Source organism: Erigeron canadensis, chromosome 5 (genome assembly GCF_010389155.1).
Source record: "Erigeron canadensis isolate Cc75 chromosome 5, C_canadensis_v1, whole genome shotgun sequence".
NCBI classification, from domain to species: Eukaryota; Viridiplantae; Streptophyta; class Magnoliopsida; order Asterales; family Asteraceae; genus Erigeron; species Erigeron canadensis.
The window spans coordinates 209204-220966 of record NC_057765.1 but is presented as its reverse complement, the minus strand read 5'-3'; the positions used below and the strand labels follow the sequence as shown (position 1 = coordinate 220966).

General features: G+C 38.0%; 2 protein-coding genes across 5 annotated transcripts; one reads left to right on the top strand and one right to left on the bottom strand.

Annotated features, from left to right (window-relative positions):
• Positions 1 to 553: 553 nt before the first annotated feature.
• On the bottom strand, positions 554 to 9496 carry LOC122599245 (DEAD-box ATP-dependent RNA helicase 17). Of its 2 annotated transcripts, none has more exons than XM_043771723.1 (11): positions 9340 to 9496; positions 9085 to 9157; positions 8894 to 9003; positions 8614 to 8757; positions 8362 to 8470; positions 7931 to 8262; positions 7777 to 7850; positions 1835 to 2139; positions 1493 to 1739; positions 1086 to 1343; positions 554 to 966 (listed from the first exon to the last, which is right to left on the bottom strand). In XM_043771723.1, exons 1-11 carry the CDS (start codon positions 9452 to 9454, stop codon positions 958 to 960), a joined length of 1776 nt encoding a protein of 591 aa, XP_043627658.1. In that variant the 5' UTR covers positions 9455 to 9496; the 3' UTR covers positions 554 to 957. The 2 variants fall into 2 exon arrangements, with proteins under 2 accessions (XP_043627658.1, XP_043627659.1); XM_043771724.1 differs by having other exon boundaries at positions 9085 to 9153; positions 9340 to 9417.
• LOC122599246 lies at positions 9109 to 11532 on the top strand. 3 transcript variants are annotated; one of them, XM_043771727.1, is made up of 8 exons: positions 9109 to 9132; positions 9686 to 10023; positions 10110 to 10203; positions 10327 to 10445; positions 10532 to 10636; positions 10737 to 10832; positions 10914 to 10971; positions 11171 to 11532. In XM_043771727.1, exons 2-7 carry the CDS (start codon positions 9706 to 9708, stop codon positions 10968 to 10970), a joined length of 789 nt encoding a protein of 262 aa, XP_043627662.1. In that variant the 5' UTR covers positions 9109 to 9132; positions 9686 to 9705; the 3' UTR covers position 10971; positions 11171 to 11532. The 3 variants fall into 3 exon arrangements, with proteins under 3 accessions (XP_043627662.1, XP_043627661.1, XP_043627660.1); XM_043771726.1 differs by having other exon boundaries at positions 9110 to 9132; positions 11244 to 11532; XM_043771725.1 differs by having other exon boundaries at positions 9112 to 9132; positions 11249 to 11532.
• The last annotated feature ends 231 nt before the right edge of the window (positions 11533 to 11763 follow it).

The following is an 11763-nucleotide window of genomic DNA, read 5'->3' as shown; positions in this document are numbered from 1 at the left end:
AAATTAGTAGTTCTATGGGAAAAAAAATGTTATTTGTATGGTCCATATATCCTATATATATATATATATAGGCTTATAGGTTATACTTATACACATGCTAGGAAAAATGAGATGTGTAAATAAACAATTCTTAATTAAATTGGGAACTAGATTGATGATTAGAGGTGACAGTTTGGGACCATGGAATTTGGCATTGGTTGATCATAAAGGTGAGATTATTCTACATTTCTACATCATCATAATCATAATCAAATCACACATGAGATCATGAGTAGCCAGCCTGCCAGGCAGTCCCCAAGAGTGACCGTGACATAAAGTTTCCAAAATTAAATGAGAATATTCATTATACATATACACCGGACTTGTGCCTATCCATCTTTTTTTTTTTTTTTTTTTTTTAATATATACTAGTCATATGTCTGCATGATGCATTAGTGTAGTGTCAGTGACGATAGTGGTGGTGGTGACGGGCTATGATGGCGGCGGTGGCGGCTGCAGTGTGATTATTTATATAAAATAAATTGATGTAAAAAGAACCAAGGAAGTGGTGTAGTTATTTTAAAAGGTTGAGGTTAAGTTGTAAATAATTTCATTGAAGGTATAAGAGGACATTTTGGAGTTATCAACTACCAAATTGAAAAAAAAAAAAAAAGGGAATAAATGTTTTATAATGTAGCACAGATATAAAATACGAAGAGCACATAAGCAAAACTGATCACCTGCATTTCTCATAACAATTTGGTGTACTTTCAGTTGCCCCAACACCTTGTCAAATTAGTCAAACCAAAATTTGCATGATTGAGATGGGTCCAGTTCTCCATCTGCTTGCACTTTGATACAGCTTACTCCTGACCCTACTCACATAATTAATCATCTCCAGTCTTCTTCATCCTAGAGCTATAAATATATATATATATATATATATATAGATATATATAGATATTCTTTCTTGCCAACTCAGTCTCCCTGTCACAAACCATGCCACGTTTCGTAACTCATCATCATAACTTATATTTTCTTTCTTTTCTGTGACACCTCCATTGTACTATAAAAGAATAAATAAAAATGAAAATATGTCGTCATACCTCGTTAGCCATCATTCTCTTCCTTTTCAAACCTTCCTTCACTTTGTGCGTTTTTTGGTCTCTTTTCCTTTTTTCTGTATGCTTCTTCTGTACTGATCTGCCCACCAATGAAGGCTGCTCCTTGAGTGCAAAACTTTTAGCCACATGTCCCAAGTGAAGCTTTTTCACCATGAATATACTCTTCAACTCCCCACGATGAGCATTGTACGCACGAACCCATGAACAAAATGCATTCTGTGCTAGCTTCTTTAACTTGGCCTAATATATGTTATTATGTTAGCATACGGCACCAAATGTAAATCCAACAGTAAAATAATATGTGAATACAACAATAGATGTAGGCATAACACTAAAAACAAAATAAAATACGAAGTAACAAAAAGAAATTCATTGAAATAAAACTTTACCTCGCTAAAAATGAAAGATTCAAGAGACTTCTGGAGCAAAAGCACCCACGGATGCATCTCAATAGAAACAAACTTTTTGGTGTGATGTTTCGGACCATGTAATGGGAAACCATCCAAAAGTTTGAGGAGTGCGTATTCCTTTAACAATACACCATGTTTCTCTAGTTCTTCCAGGTAATCAACTTCAATGGGTTGCAGGAATAACAAAGAATCTCCCTTTTCACCCAAACGAGCAGTTCTTCCAACCCTGCACACTCCATATTACGATTGTTGTTAGTCATATGTCACTTCTATCCATTATAAAACAAACAACAATAATAAATTCCTATAAAAGCAATATACCTGTGAACATATTCAGTCGCCTCCCCGGGGGAATCATACTGTATAATGCATCGAACTTTTGGAAAGTCTAAGCCTCTTGCAGAAACATCAGTGGACAAAAGAAGAGCCGATTTTTCGGTTTTAAAAGCATTAAAAGTTTTTACACGATCCTCATGCTTCATGTTTCCATGTAACCTTAAAATGTTACATTTCACAAATAGCTCTTTCGTTTCTGTATCTGATTTCAAATTTGATAATCCATGAAATTGACTGATGAGTGCATGATGAAAATCTACTGCATCACATGTTGAGAAGAATACCACAATCTGAAACCAAAATAAACAGCTTACTCTTTGATAGCCTCATAACACATCTATGATAACCATTTGGCGAAAGAAACTCTTCAAGGATTCAATGTACACTCACTATCTTGGGCCTTTGTGTTGGTCGTATGTTGTCTTAGGCCCAGTTAGGCTGCCCAGTCCAGAAGCTTCTAATAGGCAGTAGGCCTTAACAACCAGCCTTAATTTAATTAGGCCCAGTTTTGTTAGGTTACTTGGTGAACAAGTTTAGCAAAGGGAACCCTAATTTGTGTAGCCAATAAATATATCTCTTGTACATGTGTTTTTCTGTGGGATTCAATAAAGAGAAACCAGTTGCCCCCCGTGGATTATTTCACAGTTAGTGTGAGATACCACGTTAAATCTCGTATCCTTCCTTCTAGTTATTTTTCTGGTTCTTGTGTTTGTGTGTGTGCTGTTTATTCCTAACAAGTGGTATCAGAGTTAGGTTTCACACAGGTTACATAGCCGTCACCTACCCAGCCGTCACCCAGATTAGGGTTCCAACGAAAACCAGCCACCACAGTCGTCGCCGTCACCCAGAACAGCCTCAGTTAGGTCTGATTTAGGCAGAATCAAGTCTGATCAGGTCTGATTTTGGCAGATTAGGGTTCAATTGGGCAAATCAGGGTTCAGTTGAGCATATAAGGGCTTGATTTGGCAGATTGGGTTTTTTTGGGGGTTCTTGAATTATCAGAAGGAAGAACTAGGTTTTGGGAAAGCAGGGGGCTGTTTCGGGAGTGTGTTTGACAGCAAAAAAGAGACAGTTTACAGCAGGAGCTATTTCAGTTCTCTTTGAACTAGGTCACGCTTAGCTAGAAAAAAAAGGGACAGAAGCAGGAGGCTTAGTGTTGCTGTTTTTTTATTCTTTGGTTAGTGGCTGTTGAGAAAAATTTCTGGGTAGTGAAGATCAGATCAAAATTTTCAGCACTGTGTGCTGATGTTGAGTTCTTTGCGGGCCTTAATTGACTTGTTCATGATAAGAGGAGACTGTCGTGTTGCATGAAAAACAGGCAGTAAGGATCCATCAAAGTAGGTGGCTTTGGATTCGTCTCGTTCTGCAAGGTGAAAGAAAACTTTAGAAGCATGTGGCTTTGTTTTCTTGATCGGTAGAGATACTTCTTTAGACAAGCATGATCAGAAGAGGTGGGACATATTAGGAATCAATGTCTGAAAAATATCAAAGAACTAAAAACTACAGAAGATTACAGCTCAGACGAGGCGATGATTGCAGAGTAGAGAGTAGTGTGCTAGGTCATGAATTTCGATGCTTCGTTACATGCTACCCACAGTAGTGAAGCAATGCGGAACCTAATGCGGAACCTGAAAGTTCGAGATTTTGGAAAGGTAAGACTGGCGAACTATGAAGTTCTTGATATGACGAGCATGGTGACAGGTTTGAAGACTCCAGCCGCTTCATGGACTTTGAAAGTCCTGGTTATTCCAAGTCTGGAGAAGTTGTTCATTTTGTTAGGTAGTTATATGAACATAGTTATATGAACATGGCATGAGGTAAGTTCGGGAACGGGCAGTGAAGAGTTATCAAGGAAAATCTAGTCGTGGCTCGAGCTAAGAAATGGGGTTCGCGTTATATGGTCAGTTTATCCTCTAAGGGAGTGACCATCCCAGTTGAAAAGAAAATCAAAATCCGATTCATGGAATCTCGTGGGCAAAAGAAGGTTTGCTTTGCAGATGGCAAACCCAGAGCTACAGGCCGGATTCAGATTGAACGTGCTAGGAAAGGTTCAGGGAAACTAGTCAAGGATTTTTATGACAGTGGGGGCACCGGTGTTGTGCTTCAGTCAGAGCTTCCACATAGTGGGTTAAGTGAACCAGTATTCCAGTATTCCAGCTGTTAAGTCTCTCCATTTATAGTTTGCTTTAAAGGAGAGTGTTTGTTCTAAGAATTTCTTAGGATCTGGCATTTCATTTCGGTAGGAACCGATAGAGACAGAGAACGAATCAGGGGTAGAGATAGCCGTAAGTGAACCAGTATTCCAGCCGTTAAGTCTCTCCATTTATAGTTTGCTTTAGAGGAGAGTGTTTGTTCTGAGAATTTCTCAGGATCTGGCAGTTCGTTTCGGTAGGAGCCGATAAAGACAGAGAACGAATCAGGGGTAGAGATAGCCGTGACTGATGGGTTGAAGCTCAGTGGGAGCTTTAACGGGCTTTCAGGTTATCTGATGAGTAGGTCGGGGCTAACTAGGGCGGATTGAAGAACTTGAGGAGTTCTAATTACAGATGTACAGAAGAGATCGAAGGTGGTGTAGAGGTCCGAAGACACCAAGTGAGAGATTGTTGGTCGTATGTTGTCTTAGGCCCAGTTAGGCTGCCAAGTCCAAAAGCTTCTAATAGGCGGTTGACCTTGACAACCAGCCTTAATTAAATTAGGCCCAGTTTTGTTAGGTTACTTGGTGAACAAGTTTAGCAAAGGGAACTTTAATTTGTGTAGCCAATAAATATATCTCTTGTACATGTATTTTTCTTTGGGATTCAATAAAGAAAAACCAGTTGCCCCCCATGGATTAGTTTACACAGTTAGTGTGAGATACCACGTTAAATATCGTGTCCTTTCTTCTTGTTATTTTTCTAGTTCTTGTGTTTGTGTGTGTGCAGTTTATTCCTAACACTTTGAACTTCTGTGACCAAGCCAAGCCCCATGTGTTAAGCTCCCCAAGTGACCCCAGGTTGTTAAAGGCTCAACCACTAAGAGGTTCTTGGAACATGGCCCATGAATGTGAGGCGTATTATATTGAAAAAAACCAGTTACACATACACACACAAAATTAGCAAACATGGTTTATAAGTTGTATAGTTATCTACAAACTACATAATCATAGCAACGGACTAAATTATGACTACCTCCGTCCTAACTTAAATGTCATAGCTTGACTTTTTGAGTCTTCTACTTTCAACATTAACCGTAAATATTTTTTTGTGTTATATAATAGTTGATATGAAGTATATGAGTTTCAAATGTATTTTTCATAAATATAACTTTCATCAAGTACTATATAACACAAACAAAAATATATAAGGTCAAAGATGAAAAAAAAAAGACTCAATGAGTGAAACTAGGAGATTAATGTATATTCTAATTGCCATTATGCTACTCAATTTGTATATAACAATGTGTAATTCCAAAAAAAGACAGTACCATCTATTTTATGGGTAGAATGATATGATCCCACATCGGCCAAGTATGGGATTGGTTGGTGGCTTATAAGCCTAGGTGCCCCCTCCTCCTAATGAGCTAGCTTTTGGTAGTGAGTTCTACACTTAGCTTAACCCATCCCATAATAGGCTCGCATCATGCGATAAGCTAAGTGTAGAACTCATTCCCAAAAGCTAGCTCATAGGGATGAGGGGACACCTAGGCTTATAAACCACCAACCAATCCCATACTTGGCCGATGTGGGATCATATCATAGAATGAGAATACGAAATTTCTTATGGAAATAGCAATTCTGCAATTGGAAAGTGGGCAGAAAGGCACAAGTATTTTCTAGAAATTTTACCCACTCCCCGGTTCACCAAATGAATATATTATATATATGGGAAATATATGGGAAAAGTGAGTGTGTGGTTGTCATGTACTTAAGTTAGGTATAGAACCACCCCCATACTAATTTTGTAATATTTTGAATAAATGATGGGCCCCCATGTATTTTATGGATTAAAAAAATAAGATGTGAGGGGTTCTATACCCAAGCTAGGTACATAACAACCACATACTCCCAACCCTCTATATGTATATATATATATAGGGTGGGATAAATTGAGACTAGCTAATTTGAGTCCAAAAAAGTCCATGTAACTTACACATGTGTAAGTTAACTCCGACCACCACCACCACCACCATAGTTGTTAGACTCGTACGAGTCACGATTCGACTCGTACGAGTCGAAACAAGAGAAAAAAGATATGACTCGGACATCCTTTTGACTCGGATTGTCTCGCACGAGACATGTTGTGACTCGGTCTGTATCGTTCCGTATCGGGAATCGGGCGAGTCACAAAAACCCACCTTTGTCTAGATTCCGGCGTCCATTGAAAGTCTACGGCGACTCTTCTCAGATGGGATTTGTCTGTTTGTGTGAGTAATTAAGTTATTACACAGGAACTTCAATAGATTGTATAAAAAAGATGGATCTGAAATTTGGGATCTAGTGATGTATGCGTTCATGGATGAAGAAGTAGATTAACATGCTTTCATGTTGTAGATGAGAGACCAAGAGAGGTAAATTTTTTCGGGATAAGAGGAGACAGCTGTGAAAAGAAAGTGGGTACAATATGTGGTAAAAGAGAATCCAGCTGTAACACATTAAATATTAAAATACATTTTCACAATTTACTACAGTAACGTTTACTCAACAAAGTAAAAGTTTTGACTTTTTAAATGAAAATATCAAGCGTTGCCACCAATACATTAAGTTTTCATACATTTATACTTTGATCAAATTTACATTTATATTATAAATTTTAATAATAAAACCTAAAATTGTTGCCATGTAACTTTTACAGATACATCATTATATATATTTGTTAAGATTATCAATATATGTATGTTTTTCACATACATTATATATTTTTGTTATATAAAATTTTAATTTTGTGACTCTTACGATACGATTCACGATACGAGTCACGACTCAAAATTTCACAAAACGAGTCGTATCACGAGTTACGAGTTGACAACTATGACCACCACCATCATCATCTCCGGCCACCACTATTACCCTCCGGTGACGGCGACCATCTCCGACGAGACTTACACATGTGTAGGTACAACTTACACATGTGTAAGTTAACTTTCCGGCAATGATGGTGGCTGGTGGTGGTTATCAAAAATTATGGTGGAGGTGATAGGTCATTGAGGGTGATAGGTCATAGTGTGATAGGTCATAGAGGGTGATAGGTCATAGGGGGTGACCGATGATGGGTGATCTACCTAACGGGCTCCGCCCTTAGCTGCTATGGCTCCGCCATGGACTGACAGGCTCCGCCCTTGGCCACTGCCATATTGCCATGGATTGACGGGCTACGCCTTTAACCTTAATTGTTGTGTACATAAGTTGTACTTACACATGTGCAAGTCTCGCCGGAGATGGTCGCCGCCGCCGGATGATCACGGTGGTGGTCGGAGATAACGGTGGTGGTGGTAGAAGGTGGTTGGAATTGGAGGAGATGGAAGAAAATCAATGGACTTTTTTTGGACTCAAAATAAGCTGGACTCATTTTATCTTTCCCCTATATATATATATATATATGGGGGAAGTGAGTATGGGGTTGTCCCCCATCTAAGCTTAGATGGGGAACCCCTAACATTTGGTTTTTATAATCATGAAAATCATGGGGGGCCATGTATTTGTTTTAAATTCAAACAAATAATATAATATTTTTATGTGAGGGGTTCCCCATCTAAGCTTAGATGGGGAACAACCCTATACTCACTTTTTCCTTATATATATATATATGAAGTTACAAGAACATAGATGATACGCATACATACGACTTCAATTAGTCATGTTAGATATGCTGCGTAGAGGGATTGAAAGTTGAACGGTTGATATCTATACAGCAGTAAGCAGAGAATAATATGAAGTTCATGGATAACTGTACCTTTTGTGACGATTCTCCGGTGAATAGATTCTTTAAAACAGAAAGTAGCACCACAAGGCGAGAACCACAAGGCACTGAAGTACAGAATGAAATATAATAAAAAAACGGGTAATTGGAGAATAGGTAAGTATTTATCTTTTTTACAATCAATTACCTTTCACATATCTCTGATTCAGTTGAGCGGGAAGTGTATATTCACCGTTTGAGGTAATTGATAGTTTACCAGAATTCTCTAATTTTTCAATAGCATTATCTAACAGCAAAACTTTCTTATTGGTTGATTGTATCTGCTTGCTATCGATACCAATCATAACTGGATTGTCCAAACTAATATTTGCTAGATGATTGACCTTTTCATTTAAGGTGGCTGACAAGAGCAAATTTTGCCTCACGGATTCAGTATCTTTACTTTCAGATATGTGCGGCCTTGAACCCAAAATATCAAGTATCTCCTCTATCTCTTTACCAAATCCTAGTTCCAGAATCCTGTGCAGAAAATTTTAATAATTGGTTTTGCGATGCACTTAACTATAAAAAAAAAAAAAAAATAGTACCGAATTCTTCAATCATGATTGCAAGTCGAACCTGTCCGCCTCATCAAAGATAATCGAGCACAAATTCTTATGTACGAATGACGACGTGTGCTTTAAGTGATCCAGGAGACGCCCGGGAGTTGCAACAAGAATGGATATTCCTAAAGACATATGACCAACACACACAAAGGAAGTGCAACAAAAATAAGTTTTTTTTATTTTTTGTAGAATAATACTTAAAGTATAATACAGGTTGCAACCGATTAAATTATGATTCTAAAGTGAATGGGAAAGTAGGGGGTACCTTTGCGCAACCTGGCTTTCTCTTTGGACCTGTTTTCGCCGCCCATAATATAACCGGGAACAATCCAATGGAAGCGGTGCAGCAGTTTCTGCAAAGTTTCATAAACCTGCATGCATAGCTCATGTGTAGGTACAAGGACCAGAGCTATTATTATTATTATCAAAGTTAAAATGAATGAAGTGAGGCACATGGAAATCCTACTTTTTGAATTTCTACCTAAAAAATAAACGGAGAAGACTTGTATAAATAACGAGAATGCTGGTAAGCAAGCAGACATTACCAAAAGTACCATCAGCACGCTGAATTCTAGGTTGGCGGTTTTGCAATCGATGAATGACAGGAGCCAGGTAAGTCAGAGTTTTTCCGGTGCCAGTAGCAGCATTAACAAGCCTATAACAATAATAATAAGCGGGTTTGTTTAAGACAAGAAGAAGAAGAAGAAGAGAAATGATAGAGTAGAAGGGAACATACACGTGTTTGCCGCAGAGGATAAGGGGAATAGCTTGAGCTTGAATTAATGTAGGTGATTGAAATCCCATTCTGTCTGGCAATTAATTAGTTATATGTCAAATTTAAATGATAAACACTATAACTACTACTATCATCATCTCATCTCATCATCATGATCATGATATATATATATATATAAATGATGATGACCAACAAAATCAACTCTAATAATAATAATAAAAAGAGAGAAAGAGAGAAAGAAAGAGAGTAGTGAACCTCGGATTTGGTCACATAAAGCAGGATGAAGGCCAAGACTAGGGAAATCACAGGCAGCAAATATTTCTTCGTCGGCGGCTGATCCACCATTATTACTGTTTTTGTTCTTCATCATCTCCTAAATCTATCTATGTATTGTATCAACAACAACAATTATAATTGGGGGTTTAGGGTTCTTAAGGAGAGAGAGAATATTTTTGTACAAATTAGAACCCTGTAGTTTATTCGTTATTCGTATGAACCCCTCTTCCCACGTCTCTCGTGGTTGACAATCTAAATCTATATTATTATATATTATCGTGTTTTATTAGAAATTAAATTCTAAATTTATACTCGTATTTATTAGGTTAGAACAACCGATAGATAATGGAGGAATCACAACAACTAGTTGAAGAAGAGGACGATCATCTGGAGAAAGGGTTGTTATTATCATCCCACCAACAACAGCAAGACATAGAAGAAGAGGAGGTGATAGTGTATTCTGCCTGCCTCCAAGGACAAGAAACTGAAGAAGCTTTTATAAAGCTCAAGACAGCAGAATGGATACTCTACTCGTTACTCATGATATTGGCTTGGGGTTTTGGTTTGCTGATGCTCCTGTACACCCCCCTCCGCCGTTACATCCTCCGCCGTACCTTCCGTTCCCGGAAGCTCTATCTCACCCCCGATTCCATCGTCTACAAATTAAGTACCCCTTCTCGATCTCTTTAATCAATTGCCCCAATACAGTAATACTAATAATTAATTTTTTTTTCTCATCTTACCTACAGATTACTAAGCCACTCCCCTTCCCTTGTTTTGGTGTTCTCAACACAGAGAAACATGTCTTGCTGGCTTCTGTTTCTGATGTTGTCATTCACCAAGGTATTCTTTCACTTCACTTCACTCTCTTCCTTCTTTCTTTTAACCCACTATCTTTGACTATCTATATATATACAAAACAAAATGTTTCTTGTTGCTGATGGTCTGTCATGCTCATACACTCAGGGTATCTGCAGTCTCGTTACGGTGTCTATTCTATCAGAATCGAGAATATTGGTGTCACAAGACCACCAAGTGACCATGTTCAAATCCAAGGTATTGCTCATCCTCAAGCATTCAGAAAGGTAAATCTATCTATCCCTCTGTCTCCTTTTTTTTTTTTCTTTCTTTTCTTTCCTCGTTATGCGTTGACCCTTGTATCATCACCCAGGCCGTTTTGATGCGCCTTTTAGCTTTGCGAAATGAAGACTTTTCTAGGCAAACCCAAGACAGTGTTGCTGCTTCTACAAATGTCCACTCATATCCTGCACCGGGGGTATCCTCACTCATCACATCCTAAACTAACCCCCACATTGAATATCTTCTTCTTCTTCAAATTCCTTGACTCTAATAATACTGCATTTCTCTCCATGTAGATGTCTCCCTTAAGACCGCCTATGCATGACACTCTGTCTCATGTTGGTGAGTTTGCAGTACTACAAAAGCTAGATGAAGTTGCCACTTCTCTTAAGGTCAACCCACTTTATTATTATCATTTTCTTTCTTTTCGTTATTTGGTTTTAATGCATTTGTGATAGTTGTGCACGCTGCAGAGAGTCCAATCACTGTTTGAGGAGCATCAACCAAAATCGTCTGTTTGTATAGACTGAGGTGCGTTTTTTTTCTTTTACGGAGTATTTTGTTTTGTATCTATTCAACGTATTGTGTATCCATAGATCTTTGGCTATTACACTTTTGTTCCTTGCATGCAAAACATGACCTATAGCACAAAGGTTGATGGAAAATCGATCTCTATTTCCCCTTTTTTGTTTTTAGCAGGAAAAATATACTGACTCATCTGTTTAACCAGATTAACAATGTTGTGATTTCATCCCGTAAAGGGGCCTAATTTATATATGATGTTCTTGGATTTCATCTGGAAGTTTAGGGGTACACATGGTTCTTCAAGTGACGCCAACCAGATTGGTGATATGAATAGAGATGATGGTGCCACCACTAAACCAACAAGTTTGGCTTGCCTTATTGTCATCATAGTATACATTTGCCAACAGTCCCACACATTCACTGTGAATTGCTTATTTTGCTGATTTTGAAGTTAGGTTGTAGCACTAGCACCATGACTTGTGCCATTTATAAAATGTTTATTGTACTGCATAAACTTATGTGATGCGGGTTTGTTAAAACTTGCCAGTTTTAGTCACATTTAAGTAACTTTTCCGTGTTTCTCTAAATGACAATTACAAGACAATATGTTAGCTATTGTGTTTTTTAGACAGCAAATGGGTGTTCACAACGAACCTTGATTCAGGACATCTATCTTTTTTCCGGAACTGTAATGTGTATGCCAAAGTCCATATTTTAATTTTATCACCAGTTTCTTAAGTCTCGTTTATCATTCCGGGCTTTAAAGAAAAATAAACTTATTGATGCCGTATACTATAA